The sequence below is a fragment of the Lynx rufus genome, unplaced genomic scaffold, assembly GCF_022079265.1.
Source record: "Lynx rufus isolate CCGP_SWC_20201006 ecotype Redwood Valley unplaced genomic scaffold, mLynRuf1.p SCAF_15, whole genome shotgun sequence".
Classification (NCBI taxonomy): domain Eukaryota; kingdom Metazoa; phylum Chordata; class Mammalia; order Carnivora; family Felidae; genus Lynx; species Lynx rufus.
Genome location: NW_025814829.1, coordinates 50,222,972 through 50,249,529, shown reverse-complemented (window position 1 = coordinate 50,249,529; position 26,558 = coordinate 50,222,972). Strand labels below are relative to the sequence as shown.

The following is a 26,558-nucleotide window of genomic DNA, read 5'->3' as shown; positions in this document are numbered from 1 at the left end:
AATAAACATTAAAAACACACATACAAACACACACACATCCTTGCCCATTGATTTACATATTGTCTATGGCTATTTTCAGCTACAACGGCAGAATTAAGTAGTTCCAACAGAGACTGACTATATGGTTCACAAACCTAAAACATCTGCTATCTGGCCCCTCGCAGATAAAGTTTGTCAGCCCCAACTCTAGACCTTATGTGAGGAAAGCAGGCACTGAATCCCCCTGGGTACATACAAAATGAACATCTCTATGCAGTTAAGGAGACTGAACAAGTCAGGAAATAGAGAAAAGACGGTGAGCTGGTAGTCTCAGTGCTTAACTCGAACATTCCTTCAGGAAATCTCGGTTGTCAATCCTCTTCACTGAAGCACTCACATTCAAAATGCCACCTGGAAACCTGAAACTGTGGGTCTAGAACAGCCGTCAAAGCTAGTGCATTGGGAATGGAGCCAGGAATTAAGAGTAAACTGGGGACATACCCAATATGCGTCCCTCCATGGAGTGCCATACCCTGAGCTAAATTGCTCTATCAAATATTCTCTCTAGCTGGCCCCGTTCCAGAGAACAGGAAGGAAACAGCATTAAAAGTTTGGAAAAGAGGGGGCAATGAAGCAAGAAAAGCTAGGATGAGGTGCCCAGGAGAGACAGGGGGCAATAAACATGTCCTCCACCGACAGAATATACACTCCTGTGAAGGGCAGAGAGGGGAAGAGTGGCCTTTTTCACCTCCTGGAGAAAGAAAACAACATCAGAGGCCAAGGTGGAATTGGGTGTGTCCCGCCCTTCCTTAGATGAATAAGGCTACAGGAGTGTTCCTGAGAAAGCGATCCACAGTCTTTTCTCGCACTATAGTTTATGTGGCATGAAAACTGAAAAGAGCTGTATGAGAAATGAGATAAAACCACGCGGTCCGAACTGTAGCCCTAAAAAATTTAGTGAACCCCATGATTTAAAGAAAAAAAAAAACTTACCAACAATCCACATTTACCATTTAGTAATTGCTAACTACATGCCACATATGTGTATATGTACAGATATATATATATATACATCTATAAATATATATATATACATAAATATACTATAATCCTTGCAACAACTGAGCAATACAGATGGTAGTAGTGAAGTATCCCTATTTCATTAATGAAGAAACCAAGAATTAGAGGGGTTAAATGACTTGCTCAAAGCCAAACAGCTGTAAGAGACAGAATGAAGATCTGAAGTCTCTCCGTCCAGTTAACCACGTTTACTTTACAGATGAGCACTGCTACCATCTTCAAAAGACATAAAAAAGCAGCTCCTCAAAAAATTAGATATATGCCAGTTTCTGCTAAGTATCACCTGCTCAATTAAGGGATTACCTGGGTAGAATAATTGAGGCGTCATAATTTTAGTTGATATAAGAAAATGCTCGATGGGGAACCAATTTTTAGCAATTTCACTGTATTTCATGAGTGGGAGTTAGCTTGCTTGGTCCTAGCCAATATAATTTTACCTGGTAGTAATGGATCAATTTATTAAACTTGATCTTTTCCAGGATGGCACACTGTCCCAGAATCAAAGAAATACAAATTTGTGAAATCCAAGCCTTTGACCACAAAGGTCAAAAGAGAGAACGGGAGGAAGGAGCAGAGAACACCCATTTTCACTGCTGGGATATCTCAATTAAGCAGCTAAGTTTCTACAGTGTTAGGGGGCGCTAGTATGAGATACCCCCCCACTAAAATTAGGACCGAGTAAAATAAAGTAAACACAATAAAATAGAGCAGAAAACTGCGGTCACCTGGGAAAAAGTGTCTGACTCCCAGCAGAGTATCCAGGAGTGTAAGCGGTGGATTATATTTACCTTGACTAAAGGGAAAGCAGGTGCCAGGTGGCCAGGAGACTGGGCAGAGCCCAGCCCACCCAGGGAATTGATAAGAGGGCCATTAAGTGAGTTCCTCTTTAAAAGCAGTTCCTCCCCCCAAATTAAAAAAAAAAATTAAATAAATAAAAGCAGTTCCTCCCATTTGCCAATAGCTTCCATGGAGTGCTAGTTCAGGGAAAACATTTTTCCTTCCAAACTGCCCAAACACCTGGGACAGGACTGAAACATAGAGGAGAAGGGAAGATAAAGAAAAAGGTAGAAAAGGGGAAAAGGAAGATACTATAATGGGCAGAGAGGGAGGTGGGAGGGATGGGTAAATGGAGAAGGGAATCTATAGTTCATACCAAATGTGGCCAGAATGAGAATGACATCTAATCTGTGTAGATCTTTTTTTCCTAAGAATTAAGAATCATGATTCTTGTCATCCAAGTCTATGTCACTGCATATCTATGTGATTTTGTCTAAAAAGAAAAAAAAATAGAAGTAATAGTAAGACCTAAAGATAGTGTCAGAATCAGGAAAAGATTAGGAAATCTAATTTTTAAAAAAGAGAATGGAGGTTTGGGGTGGCAGTTAATGGAAGGAAGTTGTTGTTAGATAAGAGACCAGACTTTTTTTTTTTAATTGAGAAGGTGAAGAACATTGTAGGGGGGAATGAGGTGACTGCCTGGCATACTAAAATATAAATATGCCCTGACTTTCTTCCTCATTCAGTCTTATGTCAAAGTAGAAAGAAATTAATATGTGTGTGTGTGCACATACACGTGCATATTTGTTTCTTCATTCATATATACATACATGTTTGTGGGTATTGATGTGTGCATATGTGTTTTAGTTGTGAATCTCCTTATCTTTCTCATGTTCACTGTCTCTGGTAGAAAATCAATGACAAAAGGGCAAAAGCAAAAAGGATAAATACATATACTACACCATCAGTCTCTTAATTTGGGGGAGTTGACTAAAAGCAAAGCACTTCTTTTTTTGGGACAAAACACTGTCTTTAAAAATTGGAGAGAAATGCAAAATGTAGTTAGATTACTTAAAAAGGTTCTGATCTATTTTTTTTAATATTGCTTTCTTAGTGCAAAACAAAGGTTCTTATTAGGCCAAAGAGTGATTAAAAAAAAAAGTTTTCAGCAATACTGTTGCTAGAAATGTTCCCTGGGTCTTTGCAGAGGCAACCATGGGAAAGAGAGTGGCCATCATCGGAGCTGGTGTCAGTGGCTTGGCCACCATCAGAAGCTGTCTGGAAGAAGGACTGGAGCCCACCTGCTTTGAGAAGAGTGAAGATATTGGGGGCTTGTGGAAATTCTCGGTGAGTGGGACATCACTGCAGCAGACCAGGAGGTGGGGTGGGAAGTGTGTGACAACACAATTCTGGAGCACAGGCCTCCAAACCAACTGCCCCGCAGTTAGAATCCCTCTTAGGTTGGAATCTACAAAACACAGCATCAGAAGCAGGTTAAAAAGTTTCTTGCTTACTTCAGAAGTAAATGAGATAATGGGCTAGCTTTGAAGATCTCTGTGTACAGAATTGACCCCTGATAAACCATTAATAACTGAGCCACTCAGAAATAAAATCTGAGGGCAAATATTGGTTAGATTTATGTAATATAATCACATGAGTTCCTCACTTAAAAAACAATGACTGTTCCCATTCTTTTGTTGAGGTTACCAAAGGTCCACTTAGTGATTCAGACCACAGATTTTAAGGTTTCAGGTGCCAACTCTGGCTTTGCCAAAACCGTATAATTAATGAGACAGTTATAGGAGAACCAAGAAAAGGATACACTGATTTGAAGTTCTTCAATATCCTTTTGTCTCTGTGCATTCATAATAAGGACTCTGCCAGCAGACATGCCTCTATGCAGCCATTAAATCACTTTCTGTGTCACCTAGCAACCATAACAGCAGGTGTGAGGGCCTTCCTGTGCCCCAGCTCCTTCACTGTCTCCAACTTAGGAACACTCACTAAGCCTACTCCATCTATCTTCTCCTTCTTCTCCTTCTCCTTCTTCTTCTTCTTCTCCTTCTTCTTCTCCTTCTCCTCCTCCTCCTCCTTTTTCTTCTTCTTCTTCTTCTTCTTCTTCTTCTTCTTCTTCTTCTTCTCCTTCTCCTTCTCCTTCTCCTTCTCCTCCTTCTTTTTCTTCTTCTTCTTCTTCGTCTTCGTCTTCTTCTTCTAATAAACCATTCATATATGCAAATTTAAGAAGAGCAATAACCCTTTTTAAGCTACTATTTTCTCCTCAAGTGCAAAATTGGTATTATATTTTATACCTCAATAAAAAAGTTTGCATTTAAGGAGACAGTGTCTATGACAACTCTTTAAATATTATAAGGATATGAAAATTATTCTTATTAATACAGATATTTTCTGGGCTGTAAAGAATTACTGAAACTGCTTAATCTTGTATAACGTTGTGGCGCCTAACATATGTTGATGAAATGTGCTGACAGGGCTTCAGATTAGCATATCGTTGACTCTTAGGGCTATTTTATTGAGGACTCTCTATATGCCAAATGCTTTTTCCCATTTAATTCAATCTTTGCAATAACGCTATAAGGTAGGTATGAGTTTTTCCCTTTTATAAATGAATCTGAAGCTTAAAAAAAGGAAAGAAAAGAAAGGAAATGGCAAATGGCTGGTAAATGGCAAAGACAAGATCCTGATTCAAGCTGGCTGTCTCTCCAGCCTGAGTGCTTAACCCCTCGGTAAACTGCGTGGCACAATTGCAGCATGTGGCCTATTGAGCTGGCAGGATTTCTACAGGAATCTTAACCAATCCTTGTATTCCAACTTACTTTGCAAAACATCGCTAAAGATAGACACTGATGATACAGCCTTTGAGAGCAGCCACATCTCTTGCTGCTCAAGAAAGCCTTTAAAATTTTATCCTGCCATCATAGAATGATAAACTACTCAGCTGCAAACATATGTTTCTCTTCAAGAAAAAGATGAAAATAACATTTAAAAAAATTTAAAAAAAAAAGGGGGGGCACCTGGGTGGCTCAGTCGGTTAAGCATCCGACTTCGGCTCAGGTCATGATCTCACGGTTTGTGGGTTCAAGCCCCGCATCTGGCTCTGTGCTGACAGCTCAGAGCCTGGAACCTATTTCAGATTCTGTGTCTCCCTCTCTCTCTGCCCCTCCCCTACTCACGCTCTGTCTCCCTCTGTCTCAAAAATAAATAAACATTAAAAGAAATTTTTTTTAAAAAAAGTAAAAGATGAAAACCCCAGAGGGTGACACTGCAGGCCCAGAGGTTGGAATCTTGAAACATAGAGGGTTATTCCCAGGTCTTGAAACCCAATAACATTGACCCTACTGGACTTCATAATTGGAACTGGTAACTCCTTTCCTCCTCCCATTCTCTCCTTTTTGGAATGGGAACATCTATAACTGGTACCCAATGCCTGTTTCACTGCTGTACATTAGTAGAAGAGAACTTGTTTTCTAGTTCACAGGTCCACAGAGGGAAAGGCATTTTGCAGATGGATCATACCCGGAGTCTCATCCATATCTGATTGAGATAATTTAGATGATGCGATTTGGGACTTTTGAGCTGATGACATATAGATAAGATTCAGGACTTGATTTAGTGCTGCAATGGATTGACACTTTGGGGTGATGAGATGGGGTGAATGAATTTTGCATGTGGGATATATATGAATCTTTATGGGCCAGTGGACTGTGGTAGGCTGAACAAGTGAACAATGGTGCCCCCAAAGACACCAGATCCTAATCCCTGGAACTTGCAAATGTCCCTAATAAGGAAAACTAAGATATGATTAAGTTAAGAATCTTGAGATGGTGATATTATTCTGGATTATCTGGGTGAGCTGAAAATGCCATAACATATATGCTGATAAGGGAGAAGCAGAGGAGATTTGACACCCAGAGACAGAAGGGAAAAGGTAATGTGATCACCTTGGCAGAAAGAGAGCTTTCAAGATGTTATGCTGTGACTTCCACCTTCAAGATGGAGGAAGGGGCCATTAGCCAAGGAATTCAGGTGGCCTCTAGGCCCTGAAAAGGCCAAGGAAGGCTGGAATCTGCCAGAAGCTGGAAGGGGCAAGGAATGAGTCCTCCCCTAGAGCCCCTGGAATGAACACAGCCCTATGGACACCTTGATTTCAGCCCCGTGATACTGATTTCTGACACCTGGCCTCTAGAATTGTGAGAGAATAGATTCCTGCTATTGTAAGCCATCGAGTTTGTGGTAATTTATAACAGTACACAGGAAACTAATACACTGGTTATTCAGAGTTCCCTAATTACCTCTGTGAGAGGGCCCACATTGCAGATGACAGCATCGCTTACCATGTTTCTCAAATACCACTAAAAGCCTTACAGCTGTATGCCTTGAACTCATATTATGGAATTATATCATAAAGTCATTTTAATTTTGTATTTTCATTACCTTTAGTTTCTAAAGTCAGCATTATATATTCTCTCAGCATTTTGTCTTCCTTTGAAAGGTATCCAAACATTCGTTAAGTGTGAAAAAATCATGGTACAGATCAGTCAAACTTTTGTAGCTGTTTCCTGGATCACTTCCCTAGGTCCTTCTAAAGCCAGAGTAGTGTCTTTCCCTCACCTGTTTTGATCACTGAGAGAATTAAGTACTTTAGGACTAGGCCACAGGTCTAGGGGAAATCTCTTTCTGTCTCGGGAGATACCCAAACAATACATCAGTAAATTGTCTGGATTTGGACCTGAGGTTTCATGAATAAAGGCTCTTTCTTTCTGGTCACACAACCCTTTGTTCACTTCCCCTGAATTTATTCTACTCTGGATCATTTTTTTTTTTTAATGTTTAGTCTCTCCTTGTGTTGAGACTACCCAGCTTTCTAATCTCACCAAAAGCTACAAATCACAAAATTACTAGACAAAAATCAATCATTTTTATATATTTTAGAGTTAGCAAACTGGCTGCTTTTATACTGCAGCTGATATATTTTATTTTAGCTATACAGTTTTTAAGATTTTAATCTAATATTTTACATAAAAATCTAGAAATCTGTCTTCTTTTGAACAAATCAGAAAATCAGGCAACACTGAATCTTCCCTTACTCATAGTAATAACTGGCCTCTTTTAGCCTAAATTTAAATTCTCTGTTTCACCATATTCATTTTTGCCCATTTCACTCATCTCTTGTAACTTCCTCTACACCTATAAAATTTGTCATGGCTTGATGCTATGTACAAACAGCAATCCTTTAAATTATGTGGAACAAAAATCACCCCCATTTACAAAATTTTTCATCTCCTTCTTCATATAGTTTCATGATCCTTTTTGTTTAAGCAAACCTTCATGTGTATACTGTTATAATGGAAACATTGGTCATTGCTGAGCCACTTAGTGGATTCTGATTACATTTTATTTCTTGAACACTTTTTGTTTTCACTGGAGTTAATAATCACCTGTATCCCTTGTTTAATTTTACAAATACTATCTCTAATTCATCGCCCACACTCTCCCACAGAATTATGATTCTCCTTCCAGTATGTTTAAACATATCAGTGAGTCCATCAGCTTAATTCTTCTCTCAACTATCAAGGATAGTTCTTCTGGCCATCTTCTTTCCCTCATCAAGGCCACCTTGCCATTACCTGGGCAACCCTGTTTCCCTTGTTGTGCTACTATTTAATTTATTCTCTCCTTTTAGTAGAGTACATCCTCCAGTAGTTCTTTGAGAAATCATACATGTGAAATAAAAGACTACCTTGAATGTCTTATAATATCATTATTGGACCTGGGTTCCCATTTGATTTGACCAAGGCTTAGCTTTTGGCTTTCTTAGGTTTCTTAAGTCAGTTGTCATCATTCATCTATGTTGTATCTTCCAAGATGTGATTGCTGGGTTTTGTTTGTTCTTAATTTTCTCTCTCTCTCTCTCTCTCTTTCCACCCTCCCCCCCCACCCCTCGTGAGTTCAGACCTCTGATACTTCTACAGTCCTTTTAGTAAAGTTTTGGGTGAAAGAAAAGTTAAATGTATCTACATAATCTGTCATGTTTAATCAGAAGCTTGAATTACTTTTGTAATAAGAAAAGAACAAATCTACTTCCATAAATAAGCAGGGTTTGGCTCGTTGTTGACCACTCCCTCAAAAAAACCCTAGTATATTTAAATATGCAATTATTGACTCTGGAGCCATAAGAACTCTGGAAAGTTCTCATGAACTTTCTACCTGATCAACTTAAAATAATCAGTCTGTAAACATGAGCTCTGAGATGCACTTTATAACACTGAGTGGGAACAGTAAGATATCCATCATTAAGTTTAAAAAAAAAGAGCAAGTCACAAATCACGTATTTAATTGATGTTGCAACTTCTTTCTCAGTAATCGGGGCTTTGGGGGAAACCTAAGAAAAACTGAAGACCAACCAGCTAAACATTTCCAGGAAGACTGATTATCTTGGGGCAGCCAAAGTTGCAAAAGCACCCCCAATCTGTCTCAAAGGTTTGCATTATTTTTATTCTATGAAACTCCTCCCTTAGTGTAACATTACCTAATGTTTCCCAACATTGGCTTGCTCCAGTACCTCACCTTTACCCTTGTATTAGCTTTCTATTGCTGTGTAACAAATTACTGCAAACTCATCAACTCAAAACAACACCCATTTATTATCCTCAATGATGTAGGTCAGAAGCACAGTATGCTGGATTCTCAGCTTAAGGTTTCACAAGGCCAAAACCAAGGTGTTGACTGGGCTGGGCTCTTATCTAGAGGCACTGGAAAAGAACCTGCTTCCAAGTTCATACACGTTTGTGACTGAACTCAGGTTCGTGCTGATGTTAAGCAAAGGTCTTTGTTTCCTTGCTGGCTACGAATTGGGGATTCCTCTCAGCCCCTAAAGGCTGTCAGGCTCTTTGGTATGTGGCTACTTCCATCTTCAAAGGCAAGAACAGCAAGCTGAATTCTTTTCATGATCTGAACTGGCTTCTGCTACCAGCCAAATAAAATGTTCTGCTTTTAAAGAGATTATGTGTTTAGATGAAGCCCGCATGACAACGTAGTCATGGGAGTGATAAGATATTTATAGGTGTCACCCACACTCAAAGAGGAGAGGACTACACAGGGATGAGGGACAGTGAGGGTCATTCTTAAAATTCTGCCTACCACATGACTTAGAAGTTGAGGGAACAATCGTAAGACTGTTGAGTGAAGCATATCACCAACCCTAAACCCCTTGCTCTGTCCTAGAAGATCTTCTCTCATCTTGGGAGTTTTTGATATTTTGCATGTTTTATCCATAAGCACTAGTGGAGGTTATTAATGTTCGTTAATAGCCTAGACCATAAGCATTAACTAGACTATTAATGCTCAGGTTACTTTTTTATATCTAGCATAAATAGGACAACAAACAAATATCCAAAATTTCATAGGGAGAAGCATAAAAGCATTCCAAGACAAAAGGAGTACCCCAAGTTTTCACAGCTCAATCTCCAGGTCTCTTTTGGATCATACTCAGTCTTTCAGATCACCCAAAACCTCTGGCTTTTTCCAAGATTGGATCTGGACTTATGGAGAAAAAGGACTTATGTGACTTGGGGCGGAGGAAAGCCAAACTTTCTCAAATTCAAACACAGGTCCTGGGACTGTTCTCTGGCCCTTCTAGTCTCTTGGTGTTCCTGTTTTGCTTGGTTATCATTCATGCTTATCCTTTAGGAATCTTAAATTGAACACAGTAGTTAATGAACTTGGTGACTGGCCTCTCGCAGCTTAGTCAGGCCAGTGGCCCTCCTTGCTCATTAAACCCCACTTGCCTATTATGAGCACATCAAATGATCCTCCCTGAGGTCCAGTCTTCCCATTGAGTTCCTGACCCAAAGAGTCCACTCTATAGCTGTCTATTCATATTCCACTTAGCCCCCTCCATGGCAACTCTCTGGTAGACTATCTGCTAAGAGTCTCAGATAAATTCTGCATCTCTTTGGGAGCAAGTGGGAACTCCTATGTTCTGTTCAAACTGAATGGGCTTAAGGGCACTAAATTAAGATCCTACCTCTTCCTAATCACTGCTACTTGACTACTGTGTCAACCTCCCCTTATCAGATTGGTGCAGGCAGAGCCTTTAAACTAAGCGAAATCTCACCAAAATTTCAAATGTGAAAACAAAAGCCACTCTGCCCTCAGTGTTCCCCTCAATTTTATCTGAGGTATATTAATCTTGGAATTTCAGCCCACAGAATAAACTTTAAGACCTAGGTGATTTACATCAACCTCTTTCCTGCCTCTATTCTCTTTTCTTCTACCCAATCCTCCAAATATCACCCTTCCATTTTTTTTAAACCACTGTTTTTCAAACTGGAAACTATGACCCGTTGGTGTGGTATGAAATAAAGATGAATCAAACTACATTTCTAAATGGAATGACTAGAAAATATCAGAATGCAATTCAAGTAGTTGGATATGATTTATTCATAAAACGTTTGGGGGGTGTGTGTGTGTGTGCTGTGTTGCAATATAAAATATATTACTAATTACAGGTTGTGGTTAAAAACATTTGAAAACACTATTATAAACATAACCTAAGTTTTCTATGCCCTATGTACATGAGAAAATATTATGATCTAATTAACCAGAACTATCTCATCAAATGTTAAAGTGATATGTATTTTGATATGCATAGTTCTGTGGCATTAAGTTTTTGCACATTGTTGTACGATCATACCATCACCCATGTTCAGAACTTTTTTTAATCTTCCCAAACTAAAACTCTGTACCAGTTAAACAATCACTCCCCATTCTTCCTTCTTCCCAGCCCCAGGCAACCATTATTCTTTCTGTCTTTATGAATTTGATAACTCTGGATATCTCATATAAGTGGAATCATACAGTTTTTATCCTTTTGTGACTGACTCATTTCACTTAGCATAATGTCCTCAAAGTTAATGCATATCATAATGTATCAGAAATTCTCCTTCTTTGATTCTAGTTATATATTCCTAAAAAGACATAATTAAATTTAAAATTTGTTTCCCTTAGAGAAGATGTTAAGAAATATATATTGTCCACATTCTAAGTTCCTTTGATTGATGTCAAATTGTTTAAATAAAGTTAATTTATTCCTCATCTTCCTGAATTTACTTGTGGGTAAAGGTGACTTAAAGGAGTGATAATTATTTGGAACTGGCCATGACCATGGTAAGTGTACCTATTTACAAACTCTCTTTCATTTGAAACTATACATTTACAGGACCATGCAGAGGAAGGCAGGGCCAGTATTTACCAGTCTGTCTTTACCAACTCTTCCAAAGAGATGATGTGTTTCCCAGACTTCCCATATCCTGATCACTTCCCTAACTTTATGCACAACAACAAGATCCAGGAATATATCACTGTATTTGCCAAGGAAAAGAACCTCCTGAAATATATACAATTTAAGGTAAGATGCTATCAAAAGATTACATCGGGGCATAACTGTGGGAATTCTATATTTATTATCAGATTCTTACTTGTTCTTTTCAGTATCTCTTTCTTAGATGTCAACATTTAAAAAAATTTTTTATTTATTTTTGAGAGAGAGAGAGACAGAGCATGAGCAGGGGAGGGGCAGAGAGAGAGGGAGACACAGAATCTGAAGCAGACTCCAGGCTCTGAGCTGTCAGCACAGAGCCTGATGCAGGACTCGAACTCACCATGAGATCATGACCATCTCGAACCATGAGATCATGACCTGAGCTGAAGTCAGACTCTTAACCTACTGAGCCACTCAGGTGCCCCTTGGTTGTCAACATTTTTAAGAGTGTGGCCTCTCTGACCCCAGATTTAGAGAATACATTGGAAATTTACAAAATACCACATACCACATTTAGACTAAAATGCCATTAACTTAGATATCAATAAAGGGAAAAATAAATGTAAAACAGCCGTGAATTTATAAATGAAAAACTCCTTTTTTTTCTAAACAATTATGGGTCAAAGAAGAAATTAAAATAGAAATTTCAGATATTTAGAAAATTTAGATATTTAGAAAATTCAGATATTTAGATCTGAATAACTTAAATTCTACATATCAACACTGTGGGAAGCATAGAGACCAAAACTTTAATGAAAATTATAAGCTTAAATGCTTATATTAGAAAATAAGAAAGTTGAAAAACTAACAAGATAAAGAAATTAGGAAAAGAAAAACAGAACAAGCCAAAAAGGACATAGAATGAGCAAGGTAGTAAAGAGAACTTAATGAAATTTTAAAAACATCTTATGATGATTGAAAATTCATCCTTCAAAAAGCCAAAAAAACAAACAAAATAAACAAACAAACAAAAACAGATAGCTGACAGTTTGAGGAAAAAGGAACAAAGATACAAACAAATAATATTAGAAACAAAAACAATGGATGAAACTGATGCAGATGAAAAAAATATATAATAAGAAAACTATAAAAGCATTGCCAAATAATGTTTAAATTGGTTAAATTTTAAAATCTTTTTTATTTTAAACTTTCCAAAACTCGCATAAAAAGAAGTAGAAAGTCTGAATAGTCCTTTGGTAACTTAGAGTTCTTTTGACTCAGAAACTAAAATTTTACCCATTAAAAAAATATTCTATAGGTAGTTCCAAATTTACAATGAACAAACTATTTCAATATTTTATAAACTCTTCCAGAGACTAAAAAATAAAGTATGACTTCCAAACTTATCCCATGACATTATAACCATGACATCAAAAGCAGACAAGATTAATAGGAAATAGGAAAATTATAGGCATATCTCCTCATGAAAATTGGTGGGAAAAAAAAACCTTCAAAAATGAATTCAGCAAAATATTTTTAAAAATTAACTATCTTCTTGGGGCGCCTGGGTGGCGCAGTCGGTTAAGCGTCCGACTTCAGCCAGGTCACGATCTCGCGGTCTGTGAGTTCGAGCCCCGCGTCGGGCTCTGGGCTGATGGCTCAGAGCCTGGAGCCTGTTTCCGATTCTGTGTCTCCCTGTCTCTCTGCCCCTCCCCCGTTCATGCTCTGTCTCTCTCTGTCCCAAAAGTAAATAAATGTTGAAAAAAAAAAAATTAAAAAAAAAAAATTAACTATCTTCCTTGAGATAAGTTTGGGCTAAGGATACAGAGAATTTTAATATCATGCAACATAAACATGTAATTCAGTATAAAACCCTGTTACAGGAAGAAAACCATACATTTACCAAATTCTGAAAAGTAAAATTTAACATCTATTTCTACCTAAAAGAAAGAAAAAGAGAAAAGCAAAGAAAAAAAGTTTCACCAGACTAAGATTAGAAAGGAATTTTCTTGACCCATGGAAACATACAAACATCTTAAATCTGCACTGTTCAGTATAGTAATCACTAGCCCAAAATTGAGATGTACTAGAAGCATAAAATAACACCCTGGATATCAAAGTCTTATTATGGAAAAGAATATAATATACCTATTAACAATGTTTATGTAGGTTACTTATTAAAACAACAAAACATCAGATAGATTGGATTAAATTATACATTTTTTTCTATTTTAATGTGACTACTAGAAAATGTTTAATTACATATGTTGTTCGTGTTATATTGCTACTGGAAAGTGCTGTGCTAAAGAGTGCAGAGTTGGAATCATTTCCTTTAAAATCCAGAACAAAACAAGGATTCTTATTATTACTACTTCTTTTCAATAGTCTTAAGAAATTTAAGAAACAGTACAGCAAGTAAAGAAAAATAAGTAAAAGGAATGACAACTAGAAAAAAAACAGCATTCATCACAGATGATATGACTTTCTATATGGAAAACCCAAAAAGAATCTAGAGACGAATTACTAGGTTTAATAGCAATTAATATAAAAATATTGGGCAAGATGGTAGTATATAAGATCAATATATACAAATCAGTTGCAATTCTGTAAACCAGCTGCAACAAACAGAAGATATAATCCAAAAAGGAACCATAAATAAATTCATAATCCCAGAGTTATTCTAAACAAATGATATGCAAGACCTCATGAATTTATAAGTGCTTGTTTTGTTATATTTCATAAATAACAAAGATATTATACAGATATGTGTAGACATATTGTTTAATATGAATGAGATGCTATACATAATAAAGTTGATAAGAACAATTCAACTCTTGATCTCAGGGTCATGAATTCTAGCCCCACAGTGGATGTGGAGCCTACTTTAAAAAAAAGAAAGAAAAAAGAACAATTCATGTCAAATAGAGATTCTCTTTCCAATATAACCAGAAGAATTGAAAAAAAAATTTGAAGAGGAAACATACCAACCAACAGGCAGCCATTCAGCTGTGAATATTTATTGATAATCTAATCCAGTGCGACTCAATATATGGGCCAAATAGCATTAAGATCACCTGGGAACTTGTCAGAACATCAAATTTTCATGTCCTGTGCCAGACCTACTAATTCAGAATATCTAGGAATGTGGCCCAGGAGTCTGTACTTCGACAAGCTTTCCAGGGAATCCTTGTGCACACTAAAATTGAGAACTTATGCTATGAATATAGACAGTATCTTTCACTCCAAGACAACAATGATATTAAAAAATAAAATGGAAGAGGTATATTAGGAGGTAGTTGTTACTACAAAAACTATCATCCTGGGGCGCCTGGGTGGCTCAGCTGGTTAAGCCTCCGACTTCAGCTCAGGTCACGATCTCGTGGTCTGTGAGTTCGAGCCCCGTGTTGGGCTCTGGGCTGATGGCTCAGAGCCTGGAGCCTGCTTCTGATTCTGTGTCTCCCTCTCTCTCTGCCTCTCCCCCATTCATGCTCTGTCTCTCTCTGTCTCAAAAATAAATAAAAAACGTTAAAAAAACAAAAACAAAAAAACAAAAACTATCATCCACTAGATTACTCAGTATGTGTGATACATGCCAGTTGTAAGCTGTGATTAAATTCACATCATATCTCCAAGAGGGGAGTCACTCTGGTCTGCAGAACATATTGGTTATGCACAAGAAGCCATGTGAGGACAAAAATACGTATTTACCATTTAATGTTTGATTTTCTTGAATTTTAAATTCATAATATGTACCTTAAGAATGAATTAAGTATTTTTCCTAATCCAATGTTAACGATTTTTTTCCATACTATTCTATCAAGTTGGTGCCAAATCTAACTGTTAGCATAGAAAAGAAGTCTGTCTTTATTTCTTTTAGACACTCGTATCTAGTGTAAATAAACGTCCCGATTTCTCAGTCACCGGCCAATGGGATGTTACCACTGAAAGGGATGGTAAAAAAGAATCCACTGTCTTTGATGCTGTATTAATTTGTTCTGGACACCACGTGTACCCCAACCTACCAAAAGAGTCCTTTCCAGGTAAGGGTGAAATTTAGGCTGCCATCTATACATTTGGCACGAATGACTATCTTGATCATGTTTTTTAAATATATATATATATATATATATATATATATATATATATGATTAAATTAACATATGCTTCTATTATATGTAATATTCCTGGAGTGTTGAAGTTCCATATCATTCTGACTGCATTCACCTACAAGCCTTTTATAGCGGATTTTTAAATGGAAACCAAATGACTCATATGTTTGCCACTTTTCACTCAGGACTAAAACTTTTTAAAGGCAAATGCTTCCACAGCCGGGAATACAAGGAACCAGGAATATTCAAGGGGAAGCGAGTCCTGGTGATTGGCCTGGGAAACTCGGGCTGTGATATTGCCACAGAACTCAGCCGCACAGCTAAACAGGTACTATTTCTCAGGTACTCAGGGAACTATCTTTAAAGGAACAGAAACAGTTACCACTGGAAAGACGTGTTAGGAAACCAGGGGCAGGGGAAGCAGCAGTGCACAGGGTTCTTGACAGGAAGACTAAGTAGTGTTTCTTTTATCTCAGCTTCCCTCCACAACAGGTGAGGTTTTCAATAGTTTGGTCTGACAAAGGCAGATCATCAGCAGGGAGTGAGGTCATTCAACAGTCGTCTTCTTCAGGACGTTTGGTGTCTAACAGGTGTCTAATCAATTCCTCCAAAGCTAGTGTGGATGTAGGGTTAAGGTCATGACTCTGATACTCTTGGGTCAAGTCCTTCAATCCCTCCAAGTGTCAGTTTTCTCATAAAGATAGATAAAAAGAGAATCTACTTTGCGATTTTGGTAAGGAGTCAAAGAATTTAATTCTTTAAAAGTGTTTATTTTTGAAAGAGAGACAGAGTGCCAGTGGGGGCAGGGGAAGAGAGAGGGAGACACAGAATTTGAAGCAGACTCCAGACTCTGAGCTGTCAGCACAGAGCCCAACGCGGGGCTCGAACCCACGAACCGTGAGATCATGACCTGAGCGAACTCAGATGCCTAACTGCCTGAGCCACCCAAGCGCCGCAGGAGTTAAAGCATTTAAACATGATTTCAGCAATACCGAGTTCTATAGTCATTCATGCATACAGTCATCCCCATAGTTATTTGTTGAGGGCCTACTATGTGCCTCAACAAATGCTTAACCAAGCACTGGCTTGGGTGCTGGAGAGAAAGTGGTGAACAAAACAGGCATGACACCCACCCCAGAACTGAGTCTAGGGTGGAAAACAGACATTAAAGAAGTAAATGCACAAATAATTTGAAAATTGTGAAAAGTGCTAGTAAAGAAAGAAAAAGCATGCTGTAAGAGTGGATAATCAGGGTGAGCTGCCTCAGACAAGAGTGGAAAGGCTCTTTTCAGCTGATGACATTGAAGCTGAGGACTAAAAGTTGAGGAAGGGGCTCAGTGTCAGAAGAGGACTCCAGGAACAGAAGACCAGGGGGGAGGGGAAGGGGAAAAAAAAAAGAAAGTTACAGAGAGGGAAGGAGGCAAACCATAAGAGACCCTTAAATAGTGAGAACAAACTGAGGGTTGATGGGGGGTGGGAGGGAGGGGAGGTGGGTGATGGACATTGAGGAGGGCACCTGTTGGGATGAGCACTGGGTGTTGTATGGAAACCAATCTGACAATAAATTTCACATAAAAAAAAGAAGAAGAGGATTCCAGGAAGAAGGTCTTGAAGCAGGAAGAAGCTTAGAGTCTCAAGAAACTGAGGAAAGACCCCTTTGCTGCAACTCAGTGGGTCTGGAAAAGAATGGTAGGAGGAGAGGTTGGAGAGGAGATGGAGTAGAGGTGATACAGGGCCCATAAGGTCACGGGAAGGAGTTTGAACAAACATTGCCTACTAGCCTTGAAAGATTCTAGAAGCCCACAGACAGGAATCTTTTTCTTTTTTTTTAAATGTTTATTTATTTTTGACAGAGAGGGAGAGACAGAGCATGAGCGGGGGAGGGGCAGAGAAAGAGGGAGAGACAGAATCCAAAGCAGGCTCCAGGCTCTGAGCTGTCAGCACAGAGCCTGACGCGGGGCTCGAACTCACAGACGGCGAGATCATGACCTGAGCCAAGGTCGGACACTCAACCACCGAGCCACCCAGGCGCCCCCACAGACAGGAATCTTCTCTCTAGATGCTATGCCTACTGATGTGATAGCATCCTCAACATAAGTCTATTTTAAATGATGGTATTGCCATGAGTGAAGCAAGGAGGTCATGACAGGATAAATGGCATAAAAATATATTCCTATTTGCCTGCTCAAAGCACTATACTAGACAGCATAGAGACACAGAGAAGTCAACTTTGTGTCCCCTCTCCTCCAAGAACTTCAAATGTGCTTGGGAAAATAATACCTCGATGGGATATAAATTAAACATAACCTCAAGAGTTAAGTGGAAAGCCTAACAACGTAACAACAGCACAAGAGGCCACCAGGACAAAGGCTGCCCCGGTGATTCAGGAACTAACTGCTCTGATCATGGAACTGGAGGCCTCACCAAGTGGGCAGACCTGCACCAGTCCTTGAAGGATATTTATGAGTCATATGGTTGACGAGGTAGCAAAGGGAGTTCTTGCAGGGCACCTGGGTGGCTCGGTCAGTTAAGCAGCCAACTCTTAATTTCGGCTCAGGTCACAATCTCATGGTTCATGAGATCAAGCCGCCTGTCGGGTTCTGCGCTGACAGGGAGGAGCCTGCTTGGGATTCTCTCTCTCTGCCCCTCCCCCACTCACACTCTGTCTCTGTCTCTCTCTCTCAAAAATAAACAAACATTTAAAAAAAATTTTTTTACGCACTGGATGCTTAACCAACGGAGCCACGCAGGTGCCCCGATAAAAAAAATTCTGTAAAAATGCCTGAAAATCTATACCATTAGGGATGATCATGACAGAAGGGGAGGAAAGGAATACATCCTCCATGTCAGGCAATGGTGGTCGTACTGCATGGCTAGCACACTGCATCAGCGCTCCCACAGATTTGATGTGGCGGGTACCTATTATCTCCATCTTACAAATAAGGAAACTGAATATTAGAGAAGTTAAAGGAATTTGCCACAAATCACGTTATTAGTAAGTAGGAGAGCCAAGATTTGAGCCTATGGTTTTCAGATGCCAGATGTCTTTCTTGCCTTCTTTCAGGATGGGGAAAGGCATTTTAAGTCGAAATGCCTATTCGGGGGTCATAATTGCTTGGTTGTAGACAATGGTTACCAGCTAAGCACTAGAGGAAATGGGATGAGAATTTAGGTATTGGGCACCTCCATCAGAGGAGATGACAGGGTGGTTGGTCCTGAGATGTAGACAAGACGCAGGAAATTTACTTGGGAGATGAGAGAGCCAAAGGAAGGATGCTTCCCTTTACACTACTCCAAAGCTACACTTCTGACTTGTCCCCAGTTGGGATGAGAGACCAGGTATCAAACAGTCACTGAAGGCAAGAAATACAGAAAGGGCATAAGACTTTGGGTGAGGCCCTCTTTTCAACCAAAGCAATTCTCAAAGAGGGCTGACAGCCGAAAGCCATGAGACAACACTCACACTAGCTGCTGTGACAACTCCCCAACTCCCCTCAGACCCGAGGGACACACCACAATACCCACTACAAACAGTCACTGCTCTAATGGTTAAAAATTGCTGTTTTTTTTAAGGTCATCATCAGTTCCAGAAGTGGCTCCTGGGTGATAAGCCGGGTCTGGGATGATGGTTATCCATGGGACATGGTGTTGGTCAATCGATTTGAAACCTTCCTCAAGAACAACTTGCCAAAAGCCATCTCTGACTGGTGGTACAAGAAGAAAATGAATGCAAAATTCAAGCACGAGAACTATGGTTTGATGCCTTTAAATGGGTAAAGCAGAGTTAAATATGATATGCCTGTTACTTGCATTTCAGTGTCAACAATTCACAATGTGTGTTGTTGTAACTCCCAAACCAACCAAAATAATATTAGTGAAGCAATCATGTCTCACATTTCAGAGGATGAAGAACTGCAAACATTTGGAGTTATTTCCCATTTCACAATCCTCCCTCCCATATTTGCACAGCTGGAAAGTTATACACATCCCTAGAGTCCCTAGAGAATTAGTCCCTAGAGTAACGATAATATTTGACATGTTTTAAGCTCTTAATGCAGCCCAGCAAGGCTCTTACGTGCATTATCTCATTTTATCCTCACAACAATTACTACATCTCTATTATAATGCCCATTTTAAAGATGAGAAACTGAGGTTCAATGTAGTTACTAACTTTGCCAAAGTCCCATAGGCAGAAGGCAGAAGCAGTATTCAAAATGAGCCCAGATCTGCTGACTCCAGAGCTTCTCGCTCTCAGCCACCTTGCTCTCCTGCCTCTCACTTCATGGAAAAGTTCAGTTAAGCAAAGCAGGGCTTTCCCTGTGCTGCACTCTCATCACCCACCCTAAACAGAGTCCTCCCACTGCAATGTGGTCACAATGTCTGCCTCTTCAGCCTCCTCCTCACTCTTCCCTATCATTCCCCCTAGATATAACCCTCGGGCACATAAGAAATTACCTTGACATGGAGTGAAAAATCCAAATTATAAACTGTTTACATCAAAGTTAACTTATTCAACAAATATTTATTAAGCGTTTATTGTGTGTCAGGTCCTATATTGAGCCCCGTGACTGTAGTTGTGAAAAGACATTCAAAATCCCTGTCTTCACGAGCTTACCTTCTGGCACTGGGAAACAGACAGGAGACAGATAGCAGAAGACCATATGCTGATGTGTACTATGAAGAAAAGAATAAAGAAGGCAGAGGTGATGGGGAGAGCTGCCAGCATTCCCAGAGGAGGCCTCACTGAGGAGGGGACTTTCAAGTAAATCCCTGAAGGAACTGAGGAACTGAGCCAGGGGAGTGTCTGGGGGAAAGTATTCCAGAGGAAATAGTTAGGGCATTGCCTCTTCAGGGCCATGACTGCCATGTTCAACAAACTGGCGTGTTCAATGGACTTCTCTCCATGGGGAAAAGAGGATGGGGAGAGTAAGAGTAGTAGGAGATAAAACCAAAAGACATCAAAATGGCCAGTGGCATTGCACCTTGTAAGCCATTGTAAGGACACTGGCTTCTACTCTAAATGCAATGGAAAGCCATAACAAGCATCTGACAAGATCCAAGTTAATTTGAAGAAATCACTCTGGACCTGTGGTCATCATTCAGTGTATAGAGGTAGGTCAAGGAAGGAAGCAAAAAGACTAGTTAAGAGGCTATTGTCAAAAACCCAGATGACAGAGGCTGGTGGCTTAGACTAGGCTTGTTAGCAGCAAGTGCTCAGAAATGGTCAGATGTGGGATATACTTTAGATATTCTTTTTTTTTTTTTTTCAACGTTTATTTATTTTTGGGACAGAGAGAGACAGAGCATGAATGGGGGAGGGGCAGAGAGAGAGGGAGACACAGAATCGGAAACAGGCTCCAGGCTCCGAGCCATCAGCCCAGAGCCTGACGCGGGGCTCAAACTCCCGGACCGCGAGATCGTGACCTGGCTGAAGTCGGACGCTTAACCGACTGCGCCACCCAGGCGCCCCTATACTTTAAAGGTAAACCCAAATAGGATTTTCTGTTAGGTTGGCTAACAGATGTGAGAATAAGAAAAGAGTTCAGAGATGTATTCCAAACTCTTGAACTGAGCAAGGATGCGAGGGTGGAGTTGACAGTTTTTATGGGATGTGGAAGACCGTGGGAGAAGCAAAGTTTAGTTTGAAACATCTCAAAATTGAAAGGCCTATGAGTCATTGTGAGTCATCATTGTAGAAGAATGTTGAGCAGGCTTGTGATACATAAGACAAGAAAGACTCAAACCATAAGTTAAAAATGCAGATTCACCAGAGTATAGATAGTACTTTAAGAAATGAAGCCAGATGACATCTCTTGAAAGGTGAATGTAGATGAAGAAGACAAAAGGTCTGAAGGCTGAGTCCTGGGGCATGTCATTGTTCAGAGAGAGGTCAGGAAGAGGAGAGTTCAGTGAGAGACAGTAATAAAGAATAGCAGGTGGATAGGAAGGGAATTGAGAGAGTGATGACCTGGAAGCAAAATGAAGGCAGTGTTTCAAGGAGGAAACCATCAACTGCGTCCAACACCGCTGATAAGTTGAGTAAGATGACAAGTGACAATGGATCATTGGATCTGGCAGTTTGAGGATCTTGGTGGCTTTGACAAGAGCAGGAGGCTCATACCTCACCCTCTGTTAGAAACCCGGCCAGGATCTTTGTCTTATTTCCATCTCCCAATGACCCGAGGTGGGCATAACAGTTACTGCTGCTCCAGATGAGAAAGACGAAGCAAGATAAATTAAGAAACTTTCATTTGATCAAGGTTCACAGTTAATAAGAAGTGAAGAAAAAAATCCAAATACCCCTGGACTCTGATTTAGGGTCTTTCCTGACAAAGCTTTCACAGGGGATAGGGCCCAGGTGATTAATTCTGAGATCTGGAGCTCTGTGGGAGAGAAAAGATCACAGGAAATAGAGAAAGGAGTGGCAAAGGCAACTTTTCTTAATTCACAACATTGCCTTACTTCAGTTTTGTTCTCCAGTCATATTGGTAACACTCCATGGCACAAGAAAAAAATCTTGGGTAGTTTTCTCCTTCCTTCTTAATTGATTATTAATTAATTATTATGGACCAATAAAACAAAGAGGAAATATTACCGTTCTAGTGGCTGTCTCTATTTTCCATACAGAACCCTGAGGAAAGAACCTGTGTTTAACGATGATCTCCCAGCCTGCATTCTGTGTGGCACAGTGTCCATTAAGCCTAATGTCAAAGAATTCACAGAGACTTCGGCCATTTTTGAGGATGGGACAGTGTTTGAAGCCATCGACTGTGTCATTTTTGCAACAGGCTATGGTTATGCCTACCCCTTCTTTGATGAGTCTATCATTAAGAGCAGAAACAATGAGATCACCTTGTTTAAAGACATTTTCCCTCCTTCACTGGAGAAGCCAACCCTGGGAATAATTGGTTTGGTCCAGTCCCTTGGGGCTGCCATTCCCACAGTTGACCTGCAAGCTCGCTGGGCAGTAAAAGTAGTAAAAGGTAAGTAGACAGGGGCGCCTAGGTGGCTCAATTGGTTGAGCATCCGATTCTTGATATCAGCTCAGGTCTCAGTCTCATGGTCGTGAGTTCAGCCCCCATGTTGGGCTCTGTGCTGACAGAAGGAGCCTGCTTAGGATTCTCTCTCCCTCTCCCTCTGCCCCTACCTGGCTCATGCTCTCTCTCTCTGTCTCTGTCTCTCTCTCAAAAATAAACAAATAAATTTTTTTTTTTTAAAAAGGTAAGTAGACAAACAAGGTCATTAATGGGGAAGATGGATGCCAATAAAAATGCCTTTGAGTCTTTGTGAAAACAATCATCCTAATAACAAGGGGAAAATTCTAGGTCCCATCTGGTTTTGAATCTATAATTCTATATTTTTAGTATTGTATTTTATAAGCAATTAAAATATTACATTGGATTATCATATGCAATAGTACAAGATATTATTCAGGGAGTATTTTGTGATTTATAACTCTTTAAAGTGGCTGACTTTCATTAAACTTAAGAACACCGGAGCTTTTGGTCTTAAATGCATGACAATTTTATAAAATTATGATTTCAAAACTCAACAGAATGACATTGCTTAAAAGGTTCATAAGAGATGTTTCCAAGCCAATATCCAGCCAGCTTCCAATATCCACACTCATGGAAGAAATTATGATTGCTGGAAAGGCAGTGTTTTGTTTTGTTTTTTGTTCTTTTTCCCTGCCGTGTGTCAGATAAGAACAAGCAATGGATCATTAGAAGCAGAAAGTCCTAGATGTATAGATGACCAGTCTCTAAGGTAGGGAAATACTGAGTTCCTGTATTAAAAAATAATAATAACAACAATAAACTTGATTGGGGTCAGGTATGGAAAGCAGTCAGCATCCTCCAGCAGAAGATATGAGGATCAGATTCCCACTAAGGTTTAAATGCAGTCGTGCGAAGATTCAAATCATAAAACCAAAAGTCCATGGTTAAAGAAATTGAATGTGCGAAGTTTGTTTGGTCCTAGAGGTATAAAACTTCTGGAAAGAGATTTTAGCAGGCCTACTTCCTTTGAAGCCCTATGTAAGGCTTCCAGTCCTACTTGACATGCTGGAATTTAAATGTTCTTTTATACAGGAGGTTGGAACCTTCCACTAGGTATACTGAGACACCTTTCATCCCCCAGGCTGTCATCCACATCATTACAGTCATGCATATCAGTGATCTCTTTAAATTTCCTTCACTCTTTCATCCAAGGCAGAAATATGTTGCAGTGTGAATGTTGCAGCAGTGAGGCAGCAGCCAGGAAGGTGATGACAAGAAATCCCACTAGGAATAAAGTGAGCTTAAGGTTCAAGGCTCAGGGAGACTGGCATTAGAGGGTAGGACACTTATTCTGTTAAGATAAGTTGTAATCTGGGCTCTGATGAAAGGAGGCAATGATCCAAGGCAAACACTCAGTCTAAGGGGAAATGAATGATAAAGCAAATAATTCAATTTGGGGGAACCCAAGTACCAGGACAGAGGGGCCAGTTACAGGCAACCCAATGATAGTAGCTGGTGGGCTACTGAGCAGAAGCTCTTCCTTCTTGATCTTCCTTTTGCCCAGGACAGAACAGGTTCCAAGTTTTGGAACAAGGTCATACCTAAAGAGGCTGTTCAAGGGACCCTATCTGTAAGGTTTGCAGGAACAGGAAGTTAGGCAATCATGGTATGTTTCTGAGCAATCAGATCTGGGCATTCTAGTCTTGTTCAAGGTGATCCCAAAATTACCAAAGAAACCACCCTAAATTTGAAGTATCTCTGGGCACAAAAGAATGTTTTGGTATGGGTTTCAGAGAAGTGTGCTAACTATTCCAGAATGAGCCTGAAATCCTAGAGTAGTCCCAACTCGGATCTGGTCTCTAGGGGCTTGCCCATGTTCTTGGTGACTTGTGCATAATCCATATCCTCCGTCTCACCTAGGAACTGTTGGCTCTTCAGAGAGAAACTTGGGGCTTGACTAAATTCTACATGTTATGTGTTGGAAATTCCTTTTTCTGACAAAGGAGGATAGTTTCCTATGAAGGTTTATTTTCTTATATCTTAAAAAAGAGATGCCAATTTACCTTTGGCTATAAACTATTAGATAACATTCTTTAAAAAATACTGCTGAGAGACTAGAATATAATCCTTGAAACTGATTTTAAACATCTTCTAACTTGTTTAACAGCAAAGATACAAAGATAAAATGCTATATGGCTCTTGGTTTTTAATTATGTGACACCTCAATTCTGAGAAGACTGGAAATGACTTGTGTATTTGTCTCAAAATGACCACCTGTTGATCGGCTCAAGATTTTACTTTGCTAGACAATGACCCCCCCAAAAATGGAAATACTGATGTGATTCATAACCCATTATTAAGAAGAAAACATTGCAGCCTGATCTTATGCCAGACTTATTTAACTATTATCATTTCTTTCCCTTTATCTTTTCTTTTGTTTTAGGAACTTGCACTTTGCCTTCTATAACAGACATGATGAATGATATTGATAAAAAAATGAGGGAAAGGCTCAAATGGTAAGAGCATCTATTGTAAAGAGGGTCTATGGTTTCCATAGAAAAAAATGTGAATAGTTGGAACTACTCTAGTCTTACATGGTCCAGAGTGAGGTCATTAGCGCGACAGCTATGAGTTAAATTCATCCATTCCACAAGTATTTATGGAAGATTTCCTTTGCACCTGACATGGTACTTGGTCCTAATCCATCCCTCCATGGCTCCTGCAATATATCACAGAAAGAAGACCCAGAAAGGATTAGAAATCAGAGGAGTCTGGGAGTGCATGAATGTGGGCTCCTATTTTCCAGTCTATAAATCCTGTAAGATACAGAGGATGCCCTCCAAATGGATGGCTCTAATGAACACGAGTCAGCAAATGAGAATAATCAGGGTAATTGAGCTCTAGTCCTATCTCTGTCACTAATTAGCTCAGTGGCCATGCATGAACTTCATGAGCAAGAGACAATTTCCACTTATGAACGGGGATAAAAATGCCTTTCAGTTGCTGTGCAGTCTTGGGAAATGTCCAGTTGAGGTCGGTATGCAAGTCTCTTGGAAAGCTACCAAAGCACAGAATAAATGAGCAAGGTCCCCTTACCAACACAAGGGATTGACATTGAGTCCCTCTGATAAAAAGCTGTAAGGAATTTTCCCCTGTTCTTGTTCCTGTGAGACGTCCTACATAGAGCTTCAGTATCCACAGACCTGTTTCCTCTCCCACCTCTAGGTTTGGCACCAGCAACACCATGCTGACAGATTATATTAATTATATGGATGAGCTTGCCTCCTTCATTGGGGCAAAGCCCAACATCCCGTGGCTGTTTCTCACAGATCCCAAATTGGCTGTGGAGGTTTTCTTTGGCCCTTGCAGCCCATACCAGTTTAGGCTGGTGGGCCCAGGGAAGTGGCCAGGAGCCAGGAATGCCATCCTGACCCAGTGGGACCGGACCCTGAAACCCATGAAGACAAGAGCAGTTGGAACCCCCCTGAAGCCTTGCTTGCTTTGCCGTTGGGTCAGGCTTCTTGCTCTTCCCATTCTGGTTGTTGCTATTTTCCTGGCTTGGATCCAATGATCATTCTCCCCAAGATGTTGAAAGTTACTGAGAATACCTGGGGTGGGGCGGGGGGGGGGGGAACTTTTCTATTTAAAAATTAAGAATTTCACACCTCCTACTTCCCTATTCAGCAGGCATTAGTCAGTAAAGCAGTACTATTTCTAGGCTTTTAAATAAGCCTCTTTAAGAAGCATGCCATGACCTAGAGAGAGCATTAATCATTTCTTTTTAGTTTCCACTAACATTTCATAATCAGAACTATGGTCTTCATCTCTAACTTCAATCGTCTCCTGAAACATTTTGACATAGTTCCTCTTCTCCTTTACACAAGGTTTAAAATACATACTTCAAATCTAAACAAAGAGCAAATTCAGCAGAGTAGTTGTGATATTCTCAGGCCACCTCTACAAACCATTTGCAGGAGGCTCAAGTAGGGAATTTGGCTATTAATTCTATTTTTGTGTTATGCCATATCCTCCAGGCAATATGTCCTGTTCCTGGGCCTCCATAGCATGGACACCTGGTTTATAATGAAAATTAACAAGAAGTAACTCATCATATTTATAGTCTCAACAAGGACACAAACATAGAAGCAAAATAATACCAACAAGGAGTAGAACACCAAATATACCATTAGCTGAATGAAAAGTCTTCAAATATTTAGCCAAAGTCATGACAAAAATTTAATACTGCCTTTATAACATGAGCTTCTGGAGTATCAGCATAAATCTAAAGTTTTGCTTTTTAGGGGCACTGGGTGGCTTAGTTGGTTAAGCATATGA

At 39.7% G+C, this 26,558-nt stretch overlaps 1 protein-coding gene across 1 annotated transcript; it reads left to right on the top strand.

Annotated features, from left to right (window-relative positions):
• Nucleotides 1-3,051: 3,051 nt before the first annotated feature.
• LOC124510466 (dimethylaniline monooxygenase [N-oxide-forming] 3) lies at nt 3,052-25,794 on the top strand. Its single transcript, XM_047077332.1, has 8 exons — nt 3,052-3,183; nt 11,075-11,263; nt 14,994-15,156; nt 15,411-15,553; nt 18,799-18,998; nt 21,853-22,208; nt 24,667-24,739; nt 25,449-25,794. Exons 1-8 carry the CDS (start codon nt 3,052-3,054, stop codon nt 25,792-25,794), a joined length of 1,602 nt encoding a protein of 533 aa, XP_046933288.1.
• Nucleotides 25,795-26,558: the final 764 nt, after the last annotated feature.